The following is a 26,442-nucleotide window of genomic DNA, read 5'->3' on the forward strand; positions in this document are numbered from 1 at the left end:
AGGCGACGGGGGCGGCGCGAGGTCGGGCCGGGAGCGGCGCGCGATGAGCGGCGCCATGTCGTGCTGCCGCCTGGCCGCCGCCGCGCTGCGTCCCCTCAGCTCCGTGCAACGCGGCCGATCCGCCGCAGGTGAGTGGGGACGGGGCGGGCCCGGCTCTGCGAGGGCGTCCCCGCACCTCCCTGCGTCCGGGGGGATGTCGGGCACGGGCCCGGTCCGCTGTGAACGGAGCGCAACGAGGGCGCACCCTGCAGAGCAACCGCAGCGCGTCCTCACGCAGTCTGACCGCCGTTCTGCTTGGAAACGGGCGGCGCTGGGCTGCGGCACGACTGAGCTGCGGGAAGGTGAACACCGCGCAGTGCCGAAGGAGACGCGCACTCGTCCTGCCTGCGGTTTGCTCGCAGCTGGCTTCGTCTGAGCCGGCAGCCCCGCCGCTCCTTGGCTTCGGGATGGCCGCGCTGCCCGCTGAACCCTTTGCTTTCCATAACGTGCATCAGCGGAGCTTCCTCCGCTGGCAGGGACTCTTTGCTGCCGTAAGCACGGCTGCCGGTTGCCCTGTGCGGATGTTGGAGCCCTGGGGCGGAGCGGGGAGCGCTCCTGCGTCTTCCCTGTGGCCATTCTTGTTAATTTCTTTAATTACGTTTTGATCTTGCGTGCATATTTGGTACCCGCAGCAGGCTTGGAGCCATTTGTTTTGGCAGAGTAATTCACTGCAGTCGCTCAGATGTGGTATGCTGGGCGTTGCAAACGAGCAGCTTATTTACTCAGCTTAAAAAACGATTTGCTCTCTAAATTTCAAAGCATCCATTGTATTGCCAGTCTTGGTGTTCTTGTCTAAGAAGCCGTATGGCTGGGTCACCTTGTTGCAGTGCTGGAATGTTCCCATGCAGATGAGCAGACAAGGCTCTCCTCTCCGTGCTCTGCCTAGGGGCAGAGGCTTCTGGTTTTGCCCTTGTGGGTTTTCTCAGCATTAGAAGATGGGTGAGCAGGAGGGCAGCTGGCAGAGCAGGAGCTCTCCTGTCAGACCCTGGGGAAGCAGCTCTGACCTGTCATTCAGAATGTTCATTTCTGAACATGAAAAAGCTTCTTTGTGAGGTAGAACTGCTCTGTAATGGTTGGGCACCCGTTGCAATTTGCAATCAACATGTAGCTGGTGAGAAAGTTGTGCTGAAGCTTAAGGGCCAGAAGCCATGGGGAGGAGTGACTTGATGCTAAAATCTTTGTTTGCTTTTAGTTTATATCTCCCTCACTGTCTACTGAAAAGCTTGGTAGAAAAAAAAAAATCTTTGATACTATTAATAAAGAAAACATTATAAATTAAATAGTCTCTTGAAAGAATTGCATGTTCCCAGTGCCTCCTTTCCCTGCCCCAGTCCACACTGGAAAGTAAAAGCTCAAGCTCAAATGAACCATTAACTTTGAATGTAGAAGGTGGCATAAATAATTAAGAGGTTAATAGTTTGGGTTGCAAAATGTTGATGTCTGCCCCTCTAAGCAGTGGGGTTCCCTTTGCTTTTTCAGTTCACTGAAAACTTATCCTCCTCTCAGGCTCTGTGTAATTGGGAGTCCTTCATACTCAGCACTTCTCCCTGTGTTCTCTCATTGCTTGTCTCCCCCGACAGTTTTGCAGTGCCATCACCTGAGATACCCTTCGAGAACACTGACATCTTCAGGTGTTCCTGGCAAAGCTGGCAGCAACCTACTGCTGTACTTAATTGTGGGAGGAACAGTCACTGGGGCAGGAGTTTATGTAAGATGCTTAAATAAATGTGCTTTTACTGGGGAAAGGGTGGAGGGAGGGTACCATCTTTACCTTAATTATTTTTGGTAATGAGTTCCAGCTTTCTGCTGTTCCTGACACTGCTTCTGTCCGTCTCAGTTCTTTTTCATGCTCTGCATTAAATTCCGTAATTCTTCTTTGCATCTCTTTATAATGTTATAAAATGACCGTGGGTAAAACGCATGACGTCTAGGGAATAAAAGAGATGTCAGCTCCTCAAGGTAATTCACTTCTGCAGCCCAAGGACCACATGTATGCAGAAAGCTTCATTGCTTGCTCGTGGAAAGCAGTCAGCCTGCTGAGTCCCATCCTGTCATAAGTAGAACAGGTAGCTGTAAGGGGAATGCACTCAGAAAACTGTGTGTACTCCCACAGGTGCTTTTTAAACTCAGGTATATCTGGGTTTGTTTGCTTTAATTGAAAGCAGATGCATTTTCTGAGCAAGTAGGGTAGACAGAAGCTTATGGGGAATAGAAGCAGAACGATGCCTTGATGCTGTAACACATACAAGGTGTCTTCTTGTCTGTCTCCAGGTATACAAAACATTAAGGGAAAACAAGGAGAGATTCACCAGCCGTGTCACAACAGTAACAACACGGTCCCAAGAAAAGGAATCATCTGCTTCTGGTGGGTATTTGCCTGCAGTTCTGGGTTTGGAGCTGTTTTGCATGAGCTGCTAACTTGAGGCATGCAAAGCAAATAGAATGGAGCCTGCCTGAAAACACAGTGGTAAAGGGAGGAGGGGCCCTGCTTAGGGCTGTCACCTTCTCCCAGCCCGGCAAAGGAGCAGTGCAGTTCCCAGCACCAAATCCTCAGTGCTGTGCCATGTCCTGTTCCATTTAAGGAGTATCATAGAGGGAGAAATGAGGACAAAGTAGCAAAGCTCTTGATAGTTTCTTGCAGCCTGTATGTGGACCACAGGTCACTGAAGGTCACAGGAGAGTGCAGATCTTGCTCAGAGAAACCAAATTTGCTGAACTATGTGGCACTATGAGTTGTGCAGGAAGCAGGCCTCAAGAGAAGTAGGTTCTTAGGAAATACAGTGAGATGGAAGGGAGGAGAATATCTGGAGTGCTCTCTGCCAAAGGAGGTCTGTATGTGGAAAAAGCTCTGGTTACACACAGTTCTTTGCATGTGGACAGTTTTCCATGCTGTATTTGCAGTCAACTGTCTGATCTGTTTCCTGCAGCTCCAGGAGCTCACCCTGAGGTCCCATCTCATGTTCCTTTCCTGCTCATTGGTGGAGGAACTGCTGCTTTTGCTGCTGCCCGATCCATTCGGGCTCGTGACCCCGGTGCCCGGGTAAGGGACGCCCTGTTCTAGAGAAGATTCACCTGGATGGCTGAGTACATTCTTGCTTTGCCTACATAATGCTTTGATGTTTGTCAGCATTGGCGTAGCTGATGTGTGTGGTGACTGCTTGTCTAAAGGTGCTGATTGTGTCTGAAGATCCTGCACTGCCCTACATGCGTCCGCCTCTCTCCAAAGAGCTGTGGTTTTCTGATGACCCTCACGTAACAGAGACTCTGCGGTTCAAACAGTGGAATGGCAAAGAAAGGAGGTACGTGTCGCTTGGGCAGCACTGACAAAGAAGAGGGCGTGTGGAAAAGTTTATGATGATCAGAGGATTCTTGTGAGAGAGCCACTGGGGAGCTGCGAAGCGTTCAGAAGGCAGTTTGTGGACAGGGAGTAGTGCTGTGTTTGTGATGAAGGCCCTGCGTGTGTATCCATGTGCACTGTTGGCTGACTGATCCAAAAAGGAGCAGAGCATTGTGTGCTGTAGGCAGAATTTGTGTTGTTTGCAGCAGGCCAGATGACTGCTTAGTGGAGCACAAAAGGCTGCAGAGCTGTGGAGCGTGGCTTTGCAGAGATGTTACAGACTTGTCAGTCAAGCAACAAAGATCAGGCTGAAAGGTGTGACAGTTGCCAAGAAGAGTGCAGCTTAGTATGAGTTAACTCAATATTAAATTGAGACTTGTGATTCCCTTAAATGCATGTGTCATGCTATAATGTGATGGCAGCTATAGTAATAATAGCAGAGTGGCAAAATCTTTCACCAAAGAAAATGAGGATCAGCCCAAGTGCAGCAGTGTGGAAACAAAGGAAAAAAAACTTGCTTACCTTTAGAAGGCCTCCAGTATGCAGGGATCTCCAGCACAATGGCCTCACCTCCACTGCCAACCCTTAAATAAGGTCTGGGAAGGGCTGGATCCTGGCTCCATCCCTTCCATCACTCAGTGCATTGCGTGCACCTGGGCTGGCCCTGCCTTCCCACCAGGTGCTCCATCACTGCTTCAAGCTGTGAGACAGCATTTTTGCTCCAGTATGCCAGTAACAGGAGAAATCCTGTGCAATAAGTTAACAGTAGAGGTGAGCACAGAGCCTTGCAGTTCAGAACAGAGCTCCTGGAACCTTGGGTCCCAATGGAGATCCCTCTGATGTTTGTGGTCTTTGATTAAAACACTTGAGTTTAACAGCGTGCAGCAGCGAGTTCTTTGCTATTTCTGGAGTTTGTTATGGTTGCACAGAGTTGCTTTCATGTCATTGGTAGTTTCTGTATAGCTGGTATCAAAGAGTAACTGGAAGACATCTGCTCATTGATCTTTCCCCAGTATATATTTCCAGCCACCATCGTTCTATGTGCACGCTCGTGATTTGCCTTTTGTAGAAAATGGTGGAGTAGCAGTTCTCAGTGGCAAGAAGGTGAGTACTGCATCACCAGCTGTCAATCTAATGTCATACAGTTCTTCCCAAGCAGAGCCCGTGTCTGAGCTGAAAATAAACAGCTGTAGATGGTGTTGTGGAGGTTGGCTGAGGAGAAGAATGGGGAAAATTTTCAGAAACGTGTTTACAGTGAATCAGGGACTATCCTAATATTAAGGACAGCATGTGTGAAGCTTGAAAGCAGGAGAAGCTGTGAGGAGTAGTAGCTAAAGGTAAGAGGACAGTTTGTGCGTGGGATAAGAGTACGTAGAGCTTAGAGACTGTGTGGCAAAATGAGAACTGAGCTGCACATGAGTTGGAAGGTGAGTAGAATGTCATCTAAGTAATGGATGACAGCACAAGTAGGAGCAGAGTAGAGGCAGCAGAAAGGTGGAAAGCAGTTTGTGGCTTCCTCAGTTCTCTGCATCTTGCTAAAATAAAGAACTTAGTCTTCTTACTGCTGGATTGTTTCTTAGATTCATATCTTGGGATGATCAGTCTAACCTGTCATTGCTACCAAAAGAAACTCTGAACTCCTATTTTCAGTTCCCCCCTCCACTGAAAAATTACAGAGCAATTCAACGGTGTGAAAACATTGCTCCCAAGTATTCTTCTCTGTTTGGTAGTCTGTGCAATCTGCCTCAAGTAGATGTGCCTACAGGGAGTGGAAGCCTGAGTTCCCCTGCTTGTATGTTTTTGCAGGTTGTGCACATGGATGTGAGAGGCAACACTGTGAAACTCAATGATGGTACCCAGATATCCTATGATAAATGCCTAATTGCAACTGGTAAGAACTTTTGTTTTTATCTCCTGTTCTTCACATTGTGTCAGGCTTGTGATTTCAGGGGCATTAACTGGCAAACTTCTGCCACATGGCAGAGCGCTCACACGAAGGGCAGTGATGCAGGCAAAGGTGGCACTGGGTTTTTCCACTTGCTTTATGTAAGCCAGCTTCTCTGGGATGTTCAAAGTTTTACTCTGTCAGAATCAGCAGGGAAGGAGGAAAAGGTGACTGCCCTAACAGCTGGGTAAAGGCACTGCTCTACAGCCAGGTGCTTTAAAACCCTGCCTTCAGCAGTTGCAAGAAGAACACCCAGCTCTTACCTTGTGTATTGTCAATGAATACAAAGATGTTATAATCATGAAATAAACAGGAGAGTTTGGCAAAGCAGATTAAAATAACAAAAAGAGAATAGAAAACTTACCTGCATCCTGGGCTCACTGCAAAACTCCAGAGGAGGGACCTCCAGAAGAGATCCTTCCCCCCTGGCAGTCAGCTCTTAAATGGGGTCTAGGAGAGATGCAGCCAGGCTCCACCCCTTCCAGTAGCACAGAATGCCTTCACCTGTGCTCCCAGGGCTCTGCTCAGGTGCTCAATCTGAGGCTCAGGCCGTGACTCAGCAGCTCCCACACACAGTGCTTCAGCATCTGGCCCTACATCCTTGTGTAGTTAATATGGAACTGACTTTCTGCAGTCAGTGGAGCAGGGTGTATGGCATTGGGTTGTTTGTGGGGGAGTTAAACTGCAGAGTTAAAACTTTGTGCTTGCACGGAAAGTCTTCCGTGGTGAAAACCAGAGGGCAACAGGCAATAGAGCGTATTGGAACAGCTGTAAAAGCACAGTCCAGATGGATGATAGCTCATTGCTGATGTGGCCAGCAGTCATTAGTGTTTCTCTCTCCCTGTCTTCCCTCCCCTCCCTCCCACCCTGTCCTCAGGTGGCTCCCCGAGGAACTTGCCTGCCATCGAAAGGGCAGGAAAGGATGTGCAGCAACGGCTGACGCTGTTCCGAAAGGTAAATCTGCAGGCACTGGGCAGAGGCCGAAGTCATCAGAGACACTACCAGCTTGTTAGCTCTCTGCTTTGGCTCCAGGACAGCCTTGCCTCCTGCTACCAGCTCCCCTCAGCTGGTAACCAGGGATCCTTTTGCTGCTTATTCTTTTCCCTGAGCAGGTGAACGGCGTGAAGTCTGACGTTGCTCTCCCCCTCAGCCTGAGACATTCCTGTCACACACTGAAGTTCTAGCCGAGTGTTTGTGTTAGCTCTTGGGTTAGCTTCAGTAGTTTGCTGATACTCTGATGTCCACGTCTTCTTCGTGGCATTTCTTCACCTTCACCCTGTGCCTTAGGGGAAAGTGGATGAAAGAACTGAAGTTTGTTGGTGGACTCCCAGTTTACTTTGAAGAGAAGCTTTTTGTTGACAGGCTCCACGTTTCTTGAAATTGTGGGGTTTACAACAAACAGGGAGTTTCTTCCTTAGTCTGGGAATGAATCAAGAATAAAGAGCCCTGTGGTCTGCTCACTGTTAGGTCTGCTGGGATCTGTTCAGCTGTGTAAGGGATGTGTCAAAGACACGTAATGGGAGACAGGGTGTTCCTGTAGTACTGTGTGTGCTGTAGATCGTTTGCATCTGGAGATTTCATTGCAATTTCCTTCTAGACATGTGGGAGAAAATGCTGAGATTGTGCAAGATTTTCCCTGTCAGCAAACATTAGGAAGCCAGAGGGTTTGGTTTTTTTTCTTTCCTTTTTTTCCTTTTTCTTTCTGTGCAGTAGAGGAAGAGAAGGAAGGAAAAACATGTCTCCCATTCTAAGTCAAGGAAGGAGTTACTCTTATTTCAAAGGGAGAAACTGCAGAATTTTCCCACTGCCATTCCTGTTTGAAATGAGAATAAATCTTCTTTCAGATTGAGGACTTCAGAAATCTGGAGAAGATTTCAAGACAAGTCAAGTCCATCACAATTATTGGTGGTGGTTTTCTTGGCAGTGAGCTGGCCTGTGCTCTGGGCAGAAGAGGTAAGTGTGCTCCAGCAGGCAGCTTGCTTCAGCTGGCAGCTTTACAGAAGCAGCAGGCATTGAATGCAGTCAGCCTGACATCACACACCGTTTTTTTTTATTCCACATCTGCTGGATTTTTGCACAGATTTGCTCTTTGCTTTCAGCACAAACCAGAAACCTGGAGGTGATTCAGCTGTTTCCAGAAAATGGCAATATGGGCAAAGTCTTGCCTGAATATCTGAGCAACTGGACCACAGAGAAAGTGAGAAGAGGTGAAGCTGTGCTCCAGTCTCCTCCTCCTGCTTCAACTGAAGCCCTCCTGGCCCCGTGCAAGCAGTTACATTTCCTTTTTGTTTCCAGAGGGCGTTAATGTTATGCCTAATGCTGTGGTCAAGTCTGTCTCTGTCTCTGGAAATCGACTGGTGATTAAACTGAAAGATGGCCGAAAGGTGAATCTGAATGCTGAGGGTGGGAATGTTTGCAGGGCCACTGAGAGAAACAGAGTTAATTGTTACAAATTATCCCACAGGTGGAGACCGACCACATTGTGGCTGCTGTTGGGCTGGAGCCTAACGTGGAATTAGCAAAGTCTGCTGGTCTGGAGGTGGATTCTGACTTTGGAGGGTTCAGGGTGAATGCAGAGCTGCAGGCACGCTCCAATATCTGGGTGGTGAGTACATGTGAAGGGGTTTTCTTCCAGCTGCTTTGACCAACGCAGTCAAACAGCCTGGAATCCTGGGGGCTGGCATACCTAAATTAGGTGAATGGTGTAAAGTAATGAGCCCAGGTGCTGTGCCTTGGAGCCCGTCCATGCACTACAGCATGCCTTGGTACTGTGGTAACGACTGCACTCCTTTATCTGTGCTCCCTAAGAGAACCTGGGGTAACTTAAAGGTAGTGTGGGTTGCTGTGTTGTGTCAGAGCCCTTTTGGTGGGGAGCTGAGACTGATTCCTCTGGAAAAAAAAAAGCCAAACCAAGCACATACCCTGATGCTGCCTTAATTTTCTGCAGCTCAGTGAAAGACGTTGAGAAGATAGAGCTGGAATAGCCTGGGAAATGGAAGAAGGTGTGAAGGAGAGGGGGCTGGCAGAACAACTCACTTCCTTGTCTCAGTCATCTTTGTCCCAGTGCCTCTTTTGTGTGTTAATTTGGGCTTTTGATGTCTGTGTCCAGTCATCACTGAATGAATTTCTCTTTAAGGCTGGGGATGCTGCTTGCTTCTATGATATCAAACTAGGTAGAAGACGTGTAGAGCACCACGATCACGCTGTTGTGAGTGGCAGACTAGCTGGAGAGAACATGACGGGAGCTGCAAAGCCCTACTGGCATCAGTCTATGTTCTGGTAATGCTGAGTGCTTTAAAGCTGCTTATTTGACCATGCTGTTAGGAGCTCTGACAAGATACACCTCGTAAAGCTTCCTGTTTTCAGGCTGCAATGAATGCAGAGCAAATACCTGTGCAGCTTATTTGCAGAGTCTCAGGGAGCACACGTGAGCTTTCACTGCCCTGCCTTCTCTAAGCTATTCTTTGCCCCTGCAGAATCCAGTTTCTCCCTGATTGTGTATAATTCAACAGAGCAAGAAGCAAAAAAATAGCAGCCCCTTTCTTCAAGCAGGTTGATCTGCACACTGAGCTTCACAACTTCTGTTAGAATTATTGGGAGCTCCCCAGCACAATCTGTTGGTTTCAGTTCTGGTGAACCTTTGCTGATCAGCTCCACTGGTGCCTTGGTAGCAACACAGCAGTGCACCCAGGCCTATTTTTGAAAGCATTTGTAAGGAATGAAGAAAACAAAGCATTTTCTTTTAAATTCTTTAAAAAGAGGGCAAAAATTGGTCTGCTGGCTCAGAATGCACCAGAAGTAGAGCAAGCACAAGTTTAAATGTGGGAAAAGAGCTTTTGCTCCTGGGGGAAGAACCCCCTCCAAAAAGAATTCCTTACAGCTCCTCATCACATGTCTGAACGCTGGGTCTGTGCCACATGGGCTCTGCACACAGAGCATTTATTACTCAGCTGTTGAATGAGGATACTGAAGCACCTTTTAACTGTGTGTTTTCCTGGGAGGTGCTCTGTGAGACTGGGGGCTGTGAGCTGCAGCCTCAAGTGTGGCTGGCAGGTGTGAAGTGAAAGCCTGCCAGCCTTTGCTGGCTTAGATGTCCTGTTCCTGTGCTAAAAAGCTGCCAAACAGCAGGAAATCCTTAAACATTTTTCCCAGTGCTCAGAATTCCTGCAGAGCTCTGTGGTTCTAACTCAGAAGGACGAGGCATTCGGGTAATCCATGAATGTAACAATGTTATAATGAAGAAATACACAGGAAAGTCAGGCTAAACAGGTTATCACACTAAAGAAGAATGGATGGAAAGCTTACCTTGGGGCTCACTGAGAAGACTCCAAGAGGAGCAATCTCCAGCAGAGATCCTTCCCTACTGGCAGTCAGCTCTTAAATGGGGTCCAGGAGAGGTGCAGCCAGGCTCCATCCCTTCCAGTAGCACAGAATGCCTTCACCTGTGCTCCCAGGGCTGACTCAGTGCTCAATCCGAGGTTCAGGCTGTGATTCAGCAGCTCCCACACCCTCTGATCAGGTTGGCCTCATCTGGAACCCACAGAAGCACTTGCTTCTGCCCCAGCTCTGCAAGTTTCGTTGGCACTCGCTGAACAGCACAGAAGATTTCTGGCACTTGCCACTAATTGTGTACCTACTGCTTGTGTCCTGATGCCCCTATCTGGCTCCTGAGCTTAGGTGTGTAACTTCCTAAAGGGTGAAGGTGCACCCAGCTCATGGAAGCAGCCTGGCTTCCTTCAAGGAGAAATCTGACACGTTCTGAGTTCCCCGTTGGTTAAACTGGTTGCTTCTGTGATGGATGCACTGTCCTGATTCCTCCTTACGCGACGCTGTCAGGAGGATTTGGGATTGCTGCGTGTTTGCGATGCTGTTCCTACAGATGAGCTTTGTTGTTAATGCCTAGGAGCGATCTGGGTCCTGATGTGGGCTATGAAGCAATCGGCCTCGTCGACAGTACCTTGCCTACAGTCGGGGTCTTTGCTAAAGCAACAGCAAAAGACACACCAAAATCTGCAACAGAGCAGTCAGGTGGGTTCCTGGCCTTCCTTGGGAGCTGTGTGCCTGCATGGAGGCTTTTGTGGCCGGCTCTGTGCGGCCGCAGGGAGGATCTGGTCTCGCCTGTGTGCTCTATTCTAGACCGAGCTTTCAATGCTGGTTTTGATGTTAAAATGTGATTATAAACATAATGTTCCACTGGGGCAAAATGCAGTTTATTTACCATATTAAGAGGGGAGGTTTAGATGAGGTACAAGGAAGAAACTCTTTCCTTGGGGGGTGATGAGGTACTGGCACAGCTTGTCTAGAGAAGTTATGTGTGCCCCATCCCTGGAGGTGCTCAGGGCAGGGTTGGATGGCCGTTCCCATGGTGTGGGGTTGGAAGCAGTTGATCTTTGAAGGTCTCTTTGAACCCAAACCATCCTGTGATTCTGTGGTGTGTTTGGCTGTGGAAGCTGGAAGCTGTCAGAGTTGTGCTTTGTGTTAGGGTTGCTTCTTTATTGTGTTACAGAAGCTTTTGCTGGACACAACTCCAAAGAAAGCACACCTAAATCTTTTACAGAAGCCATCTGCCTGTCCTGCTTTCCCCAGCACAGAGAGCTCCTCCTTTTTTCTGCACTGGATGTTTGATGTCTCCCATCTTTGCCTTAGGGACAGGTATTCGATCAGAAAGTGAAACAGAAGCAGAAGCCTCCGAAGTTCCCATTTCTCCAAGCTCTTCACCAACGCCTCAAGTTCCAAAAGAAGGAGAAGATTATGGCAAAGGGGTCATTTTCTACCTCAGGGATAAAGTGGTGGTGGGAATTGTATTATGGAACATCTTCAACAGGATGCCTATTGCTCGAAAGGTCAGTAGAGGACAAGTGTGCTGAACCAGGGGGCTGTGGCATTCAGCTTGCTTAGATCCAGGACTTTCTTGTGGAAAAATCAATCTATCAGTAGATAATGAGGATACATAAAGGCAGATGTTGTTCTAGCATGAAATTACCAGCATGATAAATGAGAGGAGAGCAGTGGATATTGTCTTTCTGGACTTGATTATGACTTATGACACTGGACCTCTCCTCACAAACAAACTGATGCAGCCGGGGCTGGGTGAGCAGGGAGGTGCACTGCAAAGTGGCTGAAGGGCCAAGGCCAGAGGGTGGGGATCAGAGATGCAAAGCCTGCTTGGCAGGGGACCCCAGGGTCAGTGCAGGACATACGAGTTTGAATGCATGTTTCCTTCTTACAGATCATCAAAGATGGGGAGGAGCATGCTGATCTCAATGAAGTAGCAAAGCTTTTCAACATCCACGAAGACTAAACTCCAGGATCACTGCAATAGGAGGATTGAGTAGGGCTGTGTTTGTCCCTTCCGTTTGGAGAGCTTGCTTTGAGCACTTGTGAATATTTCCCATCACCTAGAATTCTAATATTTCACCAATAAAGTCAGATTCTTCTAAGTTAAGTGCCTCCTTCCTGCACTTGTTGCATTGCTGGTTTTGAAAGGGCAGCCTGTGGCGTGCTGCTGCTGGTAGTTTTTCCCTCTTATCAACACCAGAGAAGCCTGCAGAGGTGTTGTTTTCTCACAGCACTGTGTGGCTGGTGAGCTTTCTGTCCTGACTGGGTGGAGGGCTGTGCTCGTGGTAACAAATTCTGCCCTGATGGGATGAAATAGTCCTTGGAGCAGCTAAGTTACAACCTGCTACACTAAGGCTGCCTGAAGATCTTCCAGCTCACTTCCCCTCCTTCTGTCTGTGATTTGAGTCAGGGATCCTAAACGTTTCAGTGCTGCTGTTGATCTGTCCTGTTTGATTCATACTTGCACCACGTTGTATCACACTGGGCAAGCGTGGAACCTCACCTGGTGTTGGGGTGGGAGCACAGAAATGAGCCATCTACCCTCTCAATTTCTGAGGCTGCCCTTTGCTGCTCTGTTGTTCCCCTATGAACGATGCCACGTGCAGTGCTGTACCCCGCAGGGTGGTGGGGCACAGCCCAAGCTTTCCTTTCACTGCACTGTGAAGGCATTCCTGCCCCCCTTGGTCTCCTGTTCTGCAGTCTGATCAGCAACTGGACAGAAGTGATGGAGAACCTTACTGGGTCTAAGGCTGAAGGCTCACCTGGACAAGGCCTTGATTACAGGGATTGGAATGGGCCTGCAGTGTGTTTAGGTGCCAGCCTGACAGTGTCTTCAGAAAGCTTAGGAGTTCCTCTACTATTTTCTCCAGGCCTCAGGAAGGGGCACCAGGGAACCACTGCTCTCACCAGAGCTTCAGGCTGGGCTCAGCCAAGTCCGAAGGGCAGCACGAGGCCAGCATCTGCATCCATGGAGAGCTAGGAGAAAACCAAAGTGAAAGCCAAGAAACGTTGTTTCTTCAGGCTGGGTTTGTTCACCACAAAATCCCTGCTCCCTCTCTGAGTTCTTTGTTTTGGCACAGGGTGATGATGAGAAAGGGGAGCTGGCAAACCACGCTGTCCAGATGCGGGCACAGGGGGAGGGCAGCCCGGCTGGCAGCAGAGCTGCTGCATCTTCCTCCTGCCCCTGGCAAGTCTCAGGGAAGCCAATGCAGCTGCTCTCACCCAGGTGAGGAGCTACAGCACACCTTGCAGTCCTACACAGGTTAGTGAGGGACTGCTGCAGTCCTGGGGCTCGTCCTGCTGGCAGCAGCATGCCAAGGCCAGCACACCTCCTGCAGTGCTGCCACTCCCCCCAGAGCTGCAGGGCCAGAGAACAGCAGGCACGGAGACCTCCCCCAGCCCTCACACCACCAACAGCACAGCCCCCTCCCCAGCCTCAGGCCCCTGGCTGATGGGAGGCAGCTGGAGTGCCTCCCTCCACTGCAGCCCCGCGGCTCTGCTGGGCACAGCGGGCACCGTACAAAGAAGAAGAGGCAAGAGACAGGGGGCCTGATGCAGGTTTTTTTCTGTACATAAGTGTTTTTGACACCACAGCCTGTTGCTTATAATAAAACAGAAATCAGAAAGAGCAGCCAGAATAACACACCCAAAGGCAAAAATCCTCGGCTTAAAAAAGGAGTGGCCAGACCCCAGTGAGGGGAGGCCAGCAGCTGGGAGTCCAAGGGGGAAAGGTACACCTGCCCTGGCTGGGAAGAAACACAACACAAAACAAAACAAAAAAAATGAACCCAAAAAAAGAAACCAAACACCCAGTGCTCCCACTGCTGAGCAGAGGAGAGACAGGAAAAAAAAACCCGAACCAAAAAAACAGATTGTCCCATCCTCAGAGTCCTGTTAGCACCTGTACAATAAAACTGTACCATCTACCGGGAGCGCAGCAGCCCTGCCCTGTGCCTTGCTCTCTCCGGTAGAACTGCTCCCAACGACACAGGAGGGGCAAAGGCTGAGCAGACACCGTGCAGGGCAAGAGGGGAGAGACCCCGGGGGGGGGCTGAGCTGCTGGAAGTGTGGGCTGCCTCTGTGACAGCTGTTAGGGGCAGGGAGCAGCAGTGTGACCGAAACGCAGGATGGAGCCTGGTGAGGATGGAGCAGAGCGGGTGAGAGTGCCTTCAGCAGAAGCCAGCTCCAATGCTAAGAGATGGGACCGTCCCCAGGCTCTCAGCTGAGGTGCCAGAGCCACAGACCCCAGTTCTGCAGCTCGGGGTGGTGCTCCAGGGGAGCGCAGGCCCTGGGGAGTGCTGCAGAGGGGCCGGAGGAAGCCCTCGTCCCATAGCCCGGAGCTCACATAATCACAGTGATACAGACTGCAAAAACAAAAGGAAACGTAACAAATTAAATACTAATTAAATAAATACTATGGAAGACATCGGGGGTGGGGGTGGAGGGCAGACAGAGAGGTGCAGTTCCACGGGTCGGGCGGGGAGGGGCGATGGCACCCATTGCCCCACGCTGCAGAAGAGCTTGAGCCGATCGCTGCCCCACGCCTCCCCACAGAGGGCCCACCTCCCTCTGCCGCTGCTGGATGGGGCTGCCAGAGCCGCGACCGCCGCCGCTCAGCACAAAGAAACCCCAGGAAGTCCTTGGAGGCAGCGTCCTCTCCCCCCAGCCAGCACCGAGGCACCGCCGGGAGGAGGAGATCAGCTGGCCGAAGCCTCAGGTCCTTGCTGCTGGCTCGAAGAGGGCTGCTTCCCATTGGTCCTTATTATTGCCTCATGATGCAGGGAGCGATCTGCCCCCCCCCCCGTCAGCTGCTCCACGCCTCGTATTCCACCGCGGAGCCCAGCAGCTGCAGCAGCTCGGGCTCATAGTGCACCAGCTCCACTGTCTCTGCAGCACCCTGCGCCGGCTCGGGGCTCTCCTGCACCTCGTCCTGGGCCAGCACCTGGCTGAGGGCCACCTGGCGTTGGAACTCAGCCCTGGGCAACGTGGCAATCTCAAAATGTGGGAAGCGGGCCTGGAAGATGCGGGAGGACAGCTTCAGCCGCTTCAGCACGTCGGAGAAGAGGAACCAGTTGCAGGGCCTGCAAGGATAGAAAGGTCACGCGTTAGGGAATGCACCAGCAGCATTCCCAGCCAGCAGGGCTTTTAGCTGCCAGTGAATCCCAAGCTGGGGCTCCTCAAAGCACATCTACGCCACAGGAGAGCCAACCTAAGGCAGGCCCCCAGCACCGCAGCCACTGCAGGGCTGCACACAGTGGTTCATCTCAGCCCAACGCTCCCTTCCTGCCCACAGCCAAATAAATCCCACTATGAATTCTTTCCCAAGCTGACTGCCTCAGGGACGGACCTCTGAGAATCAAATCACACCTTGGTGTCTTCCACTTGTTTCACTGACACGGGGCTTAGCAAGAGTGGTTTCCATCCTCAACATTTTTCTAAAAGTAAGTATGTTGTGCTTCATTACGGGGTGGTGTGAGACAGAGAGAGCCACTAAAAGCGCCCCATCAGCAGCTATTTTCTGCTCTGAGGAAAGCTGCCCTACAGCCACGACTCTGTGCCTCTACCTTCAGAATAAGGATGATGGTGTTTTTCTCCCCTGGGAAAGTGGTTTGAAATGTACAGGGCAAAATGTGACCACGTGAAACACTGTCCTGCCTGTCTCCTTGGCCAGCAGTCACTTCGGGCTCTCAAGAGTTCCTCAAGCATGCATGCTTTTTCAATACAAGAACATTTCATATTAACTCCAGCCTGGAGGGCAATCTCTAGGCTCATGAGCACCTCCCACCCTACCCCTCCAGTGCAGCATTAATGTCACTCAAATACTCTCCATTCCAGAAGATACCCACCCCCGAGAGACAGACACTTGGAGGTTGTAGCTGGGCAGCAGTGGCTTGTCTGAGAACTCAAACATGAAGTTGTCAGGTTCCTGTTCCTCTTCCTCCTGGTCTGAACTCCCCGGAGGGTTGAGCAGAAGATCGCATCCAATGCTGTCTTTTCCCTCTGCAACAAGAAAAAACAGATGTTGGTGTTGCTCACACTTTCACTCCATCACCCCGTGGGGAGCAGCTCTGCCCAACCAGACCGGCTGCCCCTACAGCCCCACAACATTGCAATGAATCCAATCGCTGAGCCCCAGCATCCTGCTGCTCTCCTTCCAGCAGCCCCTCATCTCCGAGAAACACAGAGAGCCTCCTGAGAACTGCCCTTGGTGAGCAGACAGGGTAGGAAGAACATCTTACACCGAGAGCAGGATGGCACCGATCCCAGTGTGAGACAAAGCGCCGCCTGCCTGCGGAATGAGACGCTTCCACTCCTGTGCAGCCTGGGAGAAGCTGCACCACTCGAGAAGAACGGAGGAGGTGCTCTGTCTGCACAGATCCCATAAAGGAAGGCACTGCTCTCTCCTTGCTGATCACCCAGCTCCCAACTCTCAACAACTGCCAGCAGGTTATCGAGGTGCGTGCCAGGAACTGTGTCTAAATATGGGCTGCCAGGCTGTGCTACCCAACTGCACAGCAGACCTGAACACAAATGCAACAGAACAACAAGCAGCACGACTGCTGAGCATCACCCCATAGATTTCTGGCTTGTAGAAACCCTGGGCTTGTTTTTGTCCTGCCTAGTTAACATGCCTCCAAAAACTTCCAGAATATAATACAGATGAGATCCCATAGAGAAAAGCAGACAAAATGTGCTGAGAAGCAAATAAACCATTTGTGCAGAATAAAATAAAATAAAAATAAAAACTCAACACCACGATGCACGGAAGAAAAGGCTGGAGAAAAAAAATCTTAAGGTGTGCTGCCCAGGAAAAATCCACGCACTGCACCAAGCCAGAATGTTAACAGGGAAACAACAGCAGGTGGCAGGAGGCGTGAGTTCAAACAGGCTGCTTAAATCTTCAAGAGTTACTGCAGAAAGGGGCAAAGGTAAGGGATGAGAATGTTGGTCTGAGATCACTGCTGGGCAAAGCTGAAATACCACGGCTGAATAAAGAAACAACACAAACATTTCTTGAGCAACCCAGGAAAAAGAATGGAGTGCGTTCCACGTGGAGTAAACGTGGCCCAATATCTCAGCCCTGTCTGTTAGCCACGTGAGAGCTACTCACAAACAAGGCCATTGCATCCCACTGTAAGGCAGAGATAATCAGGCCCAGCAATGCTAGTCCCAAATGCAGAAGAAACCCTGGAGTGGCACTTTGTTTCTAGAGCTGCACGAGCACAAAGAGGATCAGGCTGATGAGCCTCCCATACCCAGACCTCACAGATCTCACACTCTCATTTCTCTCATTATCTTTTGGCCCCACATTAGATGCTCAGACCTAAGGGAAACTGTGGGCAGCTTTCCTGCCTCGAAGAATAGAAATGGATTGAGCAGTGGCCTAGAGTTTCTCCTCCACCCTCAGTGATATGTAATGGGAAGGGACACTTGGAAGAACTGAAAGCCCCTTTAGATACTGGAAGGCTGCAATAAGAGCTCCCCAGAGCCTTCTCTTCTCCAAGCTGAAGGAGCCCAACTGTTCCAACAACCTGTCCTCATAGGATAGCTGCCCCAGCCCTCTGATCACACAGTCCTGAAGTTGTCTCCCTCAAAGCATGTGGGACAACAGTCCAGAAAGATCCACAGATGCATCTTAACAAGGAAAGAGTCCCTTCTGGTAGCAGTGGGAACCCTCAGTGTGTAGCACTGTGGCAAGGTATCTAAGATGTGACTTGGAAGGGAAGCTGACAGAACTGAGGGGATGATGCATTACATCTCACAGACCTGCTTCTCCCTGCTCTGCTGCTGCAAATGAAATCAGGTTGGCTGAACTCACCGAGTACAGAGCTGCTGTAGAAGTCCCACGCTGTTCGAGGATCCCCGTCAGTGCGCCCCTGGAGATCCGAAAGGTAATCTGAAGAGGAAGAATTGACAGGGTTATTGCTTCTCTACTGGCCACACCACAGTCCTGGCACACACATCCATTGATCCTCAGTAAGCCACGCCATCTCTGCTGCTCCTTTTCTCTGCTGTAACGTCAGGCATCACAGCAGAATCCGAACCACAACCCGCTTGCAAGAAGGGCACCCTCACTCAGGAGAAGGCAGCACAGCCCTGACCTGAGAACATGAAGTAGAAGCCAATGGGGAAAAGCAACTGATAGCACTGTGTGGGTTGGAAAGCAAGATTCTTAGGGTCTTCTTACACTCAAGATTGCATCCACAACCGGTGCACGCACAGTTAAGCCTGGAGAAGCCCTGACAGCTATGTGGCCAACAAGACTTTTCAGAAACAGGAGATTTTCTGTCTCCTATCTACCTGGGAACCACCATCTCCTCTAATTGTCTTTGCCTCACTGTTACGAAGAAGCCAGGACACTCCTCTCATTTCTACTTAAAACAGTACAGAAAGTGGGCATGCTTCACCCTCAGCCAGTCATCAGAGTTGGCCCTCCCCATAGGCAGAGCCATTTTAGAGCGGATGGCAGCACTGTGTGGCAACAAAAGCTTCTCTTTCGGGGTTATGCAGTAGGACCAGAAAGTGATGCTGCTGAACAGCATCTCCAATCCTCCTGCTGACTTCAGGCACGTGACCAGAGCACTGCCTGTACATTAAAGAACAAAAATACTTGAATCTTAATCGGGAAGTGTGATGCTAGTCTGGAGACATTGGGTGGTAAAAAATAAAAAAAAAAAAAACCAACCACACACACAGGACGGAGCTAAAAAATCACTCAGTCATTGGCTGCTCAGCACTTTTAAACCCTCTGACACCCGGATCTGTGGTCCTGTGTGCTGCCACACAGGAAGGATGGAAACGCAGCCACCCCCAGGCACCCACCACAGAGGAAGCGCTTCATCACGTCGCTGGTGGCAAGCTTCACAGCTGTCTGCCCAGAGTAAGTGGCCAGAGTGGGGTCAGCACCATAGGAGAGGAGAAGCCACATGGTTTCCAGGTTGTCATTGGCTACTGCGTCATGGACAGGCCTGTAAGGACAGGAGTGTTAGCAGAAAGAGAGCGGAAGAGAGGGATAGCAAAGAACCTGTTCTGGGATAAGACAGATCTAGTGATGACCACCAGCTCTTCCCAAAAAGTAATGCTATAATGGGGTGATAATAGCAGGGTGGCAAAGTCTTTGGCTGAAGCAAATGAGAACAAGCCCAAATGCAGCAGCCACAGATGCAGAAATGAAGGAAAAGAGCTGCTTACATTTGGGAGGCCTCAGATAGGCAGGGATCTCCAGCAAGAGATGCCCTCACCTCCACCACCAACCCTTAAATGAGGGCTGGGCAGGGGTGGATCCTGGCTCCATTCCTTCCATCACTCAGTGCATTGCATGCACCTGAGCTCCCCTAGGCTGGCCCTGCCTTCCTGCCAGGTGCTCCATCACTGCTTCAGGCCCTGAATTAGCACTTCCACTACACAAGCCCTGCTCACTGCCCCATGTTCCTGGCTTGCCTCGTGCCATCCTGCGCGCTGCAGTTCACGTTGGCGCCGTGCTCCAGCAGGATGTGCAGGATGTCGATCCAGCCTCGCGCACAGGCCTCGTGCAGAGCGGTGTAGCCAGCGTTGTCACGATGGTTCACATCACTGTTCTTTTTCTGCAGGCAATAGAGCACCACGTCCTACAGAAACAAGAGCATTGGAGGCTTGGTCACACACAGACCAAAGCAAGGCAGCACAGGACGCGAGGCGGGCGGCAGCACCGAGGCTCACCTTGTAGCCCAGGCGAGCTGCTCGCTGCAGGAGGGTCTCCCCTGCATTTTTGTTCACTATCAGCCGCCGTGCCTCAGGAGGAATGTGCTGGGCTGCAGGCAACTCAGGGGAGCTCCCTGGGCTGACACGATGGGATTTACAAAGAGGCCACGAGTCCTGGGGCTTCTTCGGAGAGTGCGTTTTGGGCTGGCTCCAGCGTCCTTTCACCTGGAAAACAAAGCAGTACAACCTTGGCACACGTCGACCCGGCTTGCTGACATGATGGGAGTCACTCTCGTTTCTCCCCACCCACGTTCCCCTTGTCGATCCAAGCCGTACCTTCCCCTCATCACAGATCCCTGCCAGGTGTTTGGTTTTACATTTGCGTTTTCCTGATGGTTTCTCCAGCTCTTCCTGGACAGGAGAGCTGTCTGAGTGCTCCAAGAAGAAGCCGTTCCGAAAGTCTGGGCGTCCTTGGGATTTGCGGGGGGATGGGGAAAGCCTGCTCCTCAGCCTCAGCTCTGTGCTTTTACCCTGCGCTGACTCCTTCTGCTTTCGGTACCTAAAATCTGCAGGAGAGATGGGAATGAGGAAATTCTGTAGATAAAGGACACCTTTGCCACCAGTCAAACCAAACCCCAGCTCTCTGCTGGCTGCACACCCAGGAACACAGACCCATGGTAGAGAGTCACCAGCAATGAATATGGAAATTTTCTCCATCGTGGATGGACTCAGCGTGGGCACATGAAATACAACAGCACGGTCTGGAAAGATCAAGGCTACCAAGCTCTGGGCTTTGCACATGACTCACGAGGGTTTCTCATTAGCTCTAACAGTCAAGGAACCCAGCCTGCTTCCCAGTGGCCTGGTAACTGCATGCTGCCACACAGCGCATCCCCTCCTATCTCCAGGGCCAAGTGGGACTCATGTGGGATCCCCTCTGGACAGACAGGACATCCAGGCACCCGTGAACAGTCACTGCTCTGCTGCCTACAAAAGCAGACCCTGCCTCACCTTCTCATGTCTCCCCCTTAACCGAAGTAGCACTTTAAAGTTTCAGTTTGACTTGCAGGCAGGTGGGAAGCACCAGGATGCCTTGGGGGAAATCCAAGCCTTTCTTGCTTTCATTACACAGAGCTGCAGAACCCAACACACCACACAAGGACACGCACTCTGCTTCACTGAAATAGCAACACCCCATAGCAAGGACACTATGGGCTGGTGAGGAGATGGCTGTAAGGACACGACTGAAGCTTGCAAAAAAAAACCAACAAAAAACACCCACAAAAGGGTGCAGCAGCTGAATAGAGGAACCTCGTTCACTCCATCCTGTCAAGACTTAAGGGCACTGGATGAAATGAGTAAGAGAACAGTTAAAAAACACACGGAAGGAAGAAGCGCTCTGCACAGCAAGGGGGGAAGTTCAGGGCTTTGCTGCCACCCAGAGGTGGTGGAGGCAGTTGCCATCAGCGGGATCAGAAAGGACTGACTGAAACTCACGGCCGCGAGGCCCATAAACGAACTGCAGAAAGCCTGGCTGATCTATGGAGCATCCCAGAGCGTGCACATCAACATCACTGTCCCTACTGCAGTGACAAAACCCCATCACGCTTTAGAGGGAATAAAAGTGAAAGCCTTGGGCCACGACCTGGTACCAGAAATCCCTTCCCAGCCCATAGCTGTCATACCTGCTTTGGATTTTCGCCTCCTGTGAGGGAAGCCCACCCGTTCTTCCTCCCTTTCGGTCAGATATTCCCCAGTCTGGTATCTCCGGCTTTTCTGTCGTCTCCTTTTCTTTCTTTTGATGTGGCTGTCATCCTCCTCCTCCTCGTTGGGCTCCCACAGCTGTCTGGGTGCGTCCACTCTCCAGGGCAGCTCCCGGCTCCTCCTCGCGTGACAGCTGCTCCTCTCGGACACAGACCTGTCCCTGGCCCTGTGGCTGTGATAACGTGATGCCTGGTGGGATTTCCGCAGCTTGCGACGTTTCAAGGATATCTCTTCCTCCTCTTCCTCCTCCTCTTCTTCCTCATCCTCCTCCAGCAAAGGTAAAATATCCTGACCGCTCACATCACACTCTCCCATCGCGCTAGCAGAAGAGCCAGCAACGCTTCCTGCACAAAAGTGGAAACAAGTGTCAAGAAAGGCAAAAAGCCACCTACAGGAAAATCCCCGCCAGGCAGGACAGAAGACGGGCACAGAGCCACACGAAGAGGGAAAAGCTCACAGCGCACCCAGGAGTGAAGCACCCAGTTGTGCTGGCAGATCCCAGAGCTTGGCACCAACTCACCCGACTGGCTGCGCGTCCGACTGCTCAGCACCACCGGGATGAAGTCCCGGAAGTTGTTCTTGGGCTTCTTCTCAAGGTAACCTGTGGGGAAAAGCACCCTTTGAGAAGTACGTCACACATCTCTGCTCACACGTCTGCTGCCCTGGAACCTGCTAGGATCCTGGTTTGCAGTGGGAAGCCACCAGCTCCAGAGGCCGTTCAGCTTCAGGACAACAACAGCTCGGCCCCGCAGCACTAGCACAACCCAAACTGCCACAACCCCATGAGAACACATTGCCTTTGACAGCAGTACCTTCCTCGTGGCTGTCCCCACGGTGCTCAGGAGAAGGGAACTCTGTCTTCGTCGGCCTCCTGCGCTTACGCTTTACCCTGAGGCTGTTGTGATCACTCACTGATCCCAGGCCACTTCGGCCCTCTCGCTTGCTGAGCTCGTGCAGGTTGTCGTGGTGCTTCCGCCACTGTGGATGGAGGACACAGACTGAAGCTTGAGTTATGACTAACAGTGCTGGAGGAGCAAAGAAGGGACAAAAGACCACCCCCCACTCATAATACTGGTGCCCTCCAGCATTTTTGACACCCCGGATCCATTTTGTTCTGTTCCATACAGATCCAGATGTTTCATCCACTGCAAGACAACGCCAAAGCATGGGTAGAAAGCCCCGTGCTCTCAGCTGTCCTCGCCCAGCAGAGCTCCCGCCTCACCCCCAGCCTCACAACCATGACCCCCCCAGCCCCAGCTCCAGCCAACCTCACCCACCTTCCGGCCATGCACACTCTGGCTCCCTGATTTGCTCAGGGGCTCCTCGCCATCCTGCGCTTTGCACTTCAGTCTCTTTTGCACCTGCCTGGCATCGCCGTCGTGCTGCCGCTTGGACTTGCAGCGTGTGCCACTCTCTTGCTTGACCTGGCCTGCAGCTGTGAGCTTGGCCTCTGCCAAGGCCTGGGGAGCAGCCCCAGCTCGCAAGCAAGTCACCGAAGGCAACGACACATCGCTCTCCACGCGCTCCTTCTTCACCCTGCATAGATCCACCTGATGCGTGCACTGGAGGGGCTCTGCAGCTGGAGGCTGCTGGGAGCCTTCACAGCCTGCCTCCTTGTGCTGATTCTCTACGGGTGCTGCAGGCACCTCTGGAACCACCCGCAGGGCCTGCTGCCCGACCACGGGCACGTCGTGTGACAGGTATGCAGCTAACACTTGGTTTTTAGGCTTTGCATCCATCTGCTTGAGGCTGCAGCTCCCCTGGGGAGCCTCAGCCTGCACAACGCCCTCCTTACTGGAGTCGGCCTGTGGTTCCTCATGCTCTTGACTCTTTGAAGGGTTGTCCAGCTTCCCCTTTCCTCCTTTTGCATCCAAAGTGCTGGTTTGAGGAGATGGGCCTGTGTTCAAAGGGATGGCACTGTCCTGCTCCTCGCCGGGTTTGGGCAGGGGTCGGCAGCTCTTGTTGCTCTTGGATGCAGCTTCGCACTCCGCAGGTGGGAGCCTGGGCAGCCCCTCAGGCAGGCTCTGGGCCGCCGCGCTGGGCTCTGTGGGCTGCACACTCAGGAACGTGGGGAGCTCACCTGTGCCAGCGGGCTTGCAGGAGCTGTTGGGGTTCGGGGGCAGCTGCCCCGTGGTGGAGATGCCGATCGAAAGCAGAGGGGTCTGATGATAAGGAGACCAGCCGAGAGGCAAAAGCTGAGGATTAGAAGGTTTGCCATTCACAGGGCATCGTGGGTACACGCTCCCCTGGACGGGATTCCAGGTGGAGATGTCCTTGGATTGACACAAAGGAGCTCCCGGAGCAGCTCTGCCATGAAGCAGTCTCTTGGCAGGATCCTGCTGTCTCTCTGCGCCCGCCTGGTTGGCTTTCTTCCCACAGGGAGCCCCAGCGCTTCGGGGCTCTCCCTGATCGATGATGGAAATCGGCTCCTGCTTGGGAAGGTGGTGGGGGTCCCTGCTGAAGCTCACGCAGGGGTCCTTGCTGAGCAGCAGCGAGGCGGGCACGGGGTTGGCAACGCCGACGTAGGTGCCTGGAATGGTGCTGATGAGGGTGGTGTTCTTCACCCAGGAGCCCTGCTCTCTGTTCCGCAGGAACTCGGGGAAGATGACAAAGGGCGCCGTGGTGCTGAGACACGAGGTGACGCTGCTGCCCGCGCTCTGGGCCGCGCGCTGGGACTTGGACAGGACCGTGGTGAGAAGTGCTTTGCCGCTGGTGTGCACAGGGGTGAGGATGGGCATCGGAGGGGTTTTGCGTTGGCTGGGTGGAGGCAGCTTCTGGCGATTGGACTTGGAGGAGAGATCGAGAGGCATCTCGCTGCACTCCGGAGAAGAGACCATCTCACGCTCCAGCTGCGGAGGGGACTTCAGAGGTGAAAGCGAAGTCGCCGCCCCTGGTGCGTGCGGCTCGGGAGCTGCCGCTGCTCTGGCTTGTGTGCCAGTGCCAGAAGAGGGAGCAGCGCTTCCACACGGTGCTGCCGGCAGAGGCTGGCTGGACGACGGGCCAGGGCCAGCTGTGGACGAGGGAGCGCCATCGGCAGCGGTCTGGGCACCGCTTCCACCTGAGGGCGAAGAGCAGCTAAGCTGATTCACCTCCACCGACACCACTTTGGCATCTGAAGCCAAGGGTCTGGTGACAGAGAAGGTGTAGGGGTAGGAACGCAGCTCCGGGGAAGCAATGATGCCTGGCACGCAACGCTCAGGTAGGTAGGAAGGCAGGACGGGAAGGGTGAGCGTGGAGGAGACCCCCAAAGTGCTTGGAAGAGTGGCCACGGTGAGCGGCTGCCCGCAGCTGGGCGGTGGGATGTACACCAGCGACTGGTTCGGGCTCAGGACCGTCCCAGGCTGAAAGGACAGGGGCACTTTGTGCATAGCAGGGGCCTGAGACGTGGGAAAGCACACTCGACTCAAAGTAAAAGTTGCAGGGGTGGAGGCTGAGGTGCTGCAGCTGGAGGCGACCACAGATAATGTCCCTTCTGCCAGCACTGCTGGCCCTTGTGCTCCGGTGCTTGGGGCGGTTTTCTCCTTCCCAGCAGGCTCATTCTCTGGAGCCACAGAGCAGGTGGAAGGAACGTCAGCCTGCTTGTCGCTGGGAGGATCTGCAGGCATCCCCACAGCATCAGCACTGCTGCTCTCCTGCTCAGCAGCTTGGGGGACTGCAGGCTCCTGCCCTCTGCCATCCCCCTGGCTTGCCAGAGGGCCCTGAACATCGTCCTTCACAGTCTTTCCCACACACTCTGGGCTTGGGTTAGGATCAGGTGGCTGCTCTTCCAGTTTGGGTCCAATCTTTTCCTCCACCTTGCCACTTGCATCCTGGGCACTGCTGCCACCACTGCTGACTGCTGTGAGCTCCACCTGCAACAAGAAGGGAGAAAACAATCCTGAAAAGCTGTGGAAGCAGCTCCTAGCAAAGCAGACAGGACCTACTCTCCAGCCCTGACCTGAGGAGGCAGAGGCCAGCAGATGCTCCTTCTCACCTGGAGAGCTGCTTGCCCCTTGTGCACGTTGCTGCATCCCTCTCAAGAAGAGAGGAGGTCTGCAGGACCCATAAGGGCAGGTGTTCTTGCCTGACCTGTTCCATCAGAGAAAGGCCTTCCCAGAGGACCCGGATGGGCACAAATGGAGCTCACCTTGGAAAGGCTGCTGCTGACGCAAAACTCTTGAGATCCCAAATGCTGGGAGCTGCTGGTTTTAGACTCCTCATCAGAAAGTGGGGCTCTCCTAAAGGGGGAATAAGACATAGTGTTACAAAACACCAGGACGCTCTCCCAGCATCCTAACCTTCCCTGTCCTCACACGGGACAGCAGAGCAGCTGACGAGCAGAAGCATGGTCCAGACAGCCACGAGCTCGCTGCACCTTACACCTCCCACAACAGCAATGGGTGCTGACCACTGCAGGACTGTAGGGATGAGCAACACCGCTGTCCATCACTGTCCTCTCCCTCCCAGAGGGCTCCATTCACCTGCTCCTGTCCCTTCCATCTCCCCTTCTGTTCCGCCACACACTTCCAGCCCTGTCCTCAGAGATCCTGTCCTGTTCCTCTGCCTCCCCACCACATTCCTGCTGTCCCAGCCCAGCAGCTGTGTCTGTGAGCTGCACAGCCACCCATCCTGCTGGCCAGAACGTATGAACCTTTGCATGACACCTCGTGAATGCAGAGTGTGAACTCAGATCAAGGATCCACAGAGATGGGATGCACCAAGCGCACGGCTGTCCTTATGATCCGACAGAGGAGCAGGCAGCGCTCACACGCTCTCTATTTACGTATTTACAGCAACTTCCAGCCTTGTTCTGACTGAGCCCCGTTACAGACAAGCGCTGCTGTCAGGATCAAAGAACTCGATTTCAGGTTTTGCTGATGACAGAACTGCAGGGGTTGGAAGGGATCTCAAGAGCCCCAACACTGCTTCTGTTTCTGCCCTCCTGCCACACACTTCCACAACAACCAGACGATGCTGCCAGCCCCATCCCCGGGCCGCGCGTCTCAGAGCGGGCACCAGGAGCGGCTCTGGGCAGCCTCACACGGGTGGACGGACAGCGGGACGAACAGCGGGACGGGGCCGGGCTGAAGGCCTGGCCGTCGCCCCATCCCAAAGCCTCGTGGACCCGCCCAGCCTCCCCACACGCAGCCCGGACATTTCCGTCCCCTCGTCTTCCCCGTTCGGCCGGGCCACCGAAGGTTCCGGCGGGTCGTTATTAACAACGGGACGGGGCAGATCGCGTTTCCGCAGCGCTCCGCAGATGACAGCCGAGCCGGGCGCTCCGGCGGACCGGGCCGGGCCCAGCGCGGCGCCGAGGCCGAGCTCCACCCCGGCGGGCGGCGGGAGCGGCGGCAGGGGG

The 26,442-nt window shown here is 52.7% G+C and overlaps 2 protein-coding genes across 2 annotated transcripts; one reads left to right on the forward strand and one right to left on the reverse strand.

The window, feature by feature from the left end:
- The first annotated feature begins 43 nt into the window (after positions 1-43).
- Positions 44-11,761, forward strand: AIFM1 (apoptosis inducing factor mitochondria associated 1). The gene is made up of 16 exons (XM_042825003.1): positions 44-128; positions 1,620-1,747; positions 2,311-2,404; positions 2,967-3,079; positions 3,208-3,338; positions 4,390-4,480; positions 5,183-5,267; positions 6,199-6,275; positions 7,166-7,274; positions 7,421-7,528; positions 7,617-7,705; positions 7,786-7,926; positions 8,458-8,600; positions 10,225-10,349; positions 10,968-11,164; positions 11,551-11,761. Exons 1-16 carry the CDS (start codon positions 44-46, stop codon positions 11,620-11,622), a joined length of 1,788 nt encoding a protein of 595 aa, XP_042680937.1. The 3' UTR covers positions 11,623-11,761.
- Positions 11,762-13,212: 1,451 nt separating this feature from the next.
- Positions 13,213-26,047, reverse strand: BCORL1 (BCL6 corepressor like 1). Its single transcript, XM_042824974.1, has 12 exons — positions 25,231-26,047; positions 22,382-24,955; positions 21,917-22,082; positions 21,625-21,705; positions 21,026-21,448; positions 19,677-19,906; positions 19,359-19,565; positions 19,101-19,267; positions 18,483-18,628; positions 17,479-17,556; positions 15,506-15,659; positions 13,213-14,740 (listed from the first exon to the last, which is right to left on the reverse strand). Exons 1-12 carry the CDS (start codon positions 25,339-25,341, stop codon positions 14,464-14,466), a joined length of 4,614 nt encoding a protein of 1,537 aa, XP_042680908.1. The 5' UTR covers positions 25,342-26,047; the 3' UTR covers positions 13,213-14,463.
- Between the last annotated feature and the right edge of the window lie 395 nt (positions 26,048-26,442).

Source organism: Centrocercus urophasianus, unplaced genomic scaffold (genome assembly GCF_019232065.1).
Source record: "Centrocercus urophasianus isolate 14NV4802_14NV808 unplaced genomic scaffold, USGS_Curo_1.0 seq_24, whole genome shotgun sequence".
Taxonomy (NCBI): Eukaryota; Metazoa; Chordata; class Aves; order Galliformes; family Phasianidae; genus Centrocercus; species Centrocercus urophasianus.

Bases quoted from the DNA above. Each gene is read 5' to 3' on its own strand.
- BCORL1 (XM_042824974.1), bottom strand. From the start codon at position 25,341: ATGTCTTATTCCCCCTTTAGGAGAGCCCCACTTTCTGATGAGGAGTCT. The intron at 21,706-21,916 runs GTACTGCTGTCA...TTTTCCCCACAG, and splicing joins TGGGGACAGCCACGAGGAAG to GTTACCTTGAGAAGAAGCCC. The intron at 19,566-19,676 runs GTACGGCTTGGA...TTTGTTTTCCAG, and splicing joins GGATCTGTGATGAGGGGAAG to GTGAAAGGACGCTGGAGCCA.
- AIFM1 (XM_042825003.1), top strand. From the start codon at position 44: ATGAGCGGCGCCATGTCGTGCTGCCGCCTGGCCGCCGCCGCGCTGCGT. The intron at 1,748-2,310 runs GTAAGATGCTTA...GTCTGTCTCCAG, and splicing joins TCACTGGGGCAGGAGTTTAT to GTATACAAAACATTAAGGGA. The intron at 6,276-7,165 runs GTAAATCTGCAG...ATCTTCTTTCAG, and splicing joins GGCTGACGCTGTTCCGAAAG to ATTGAGGACTTCAGAAATCT.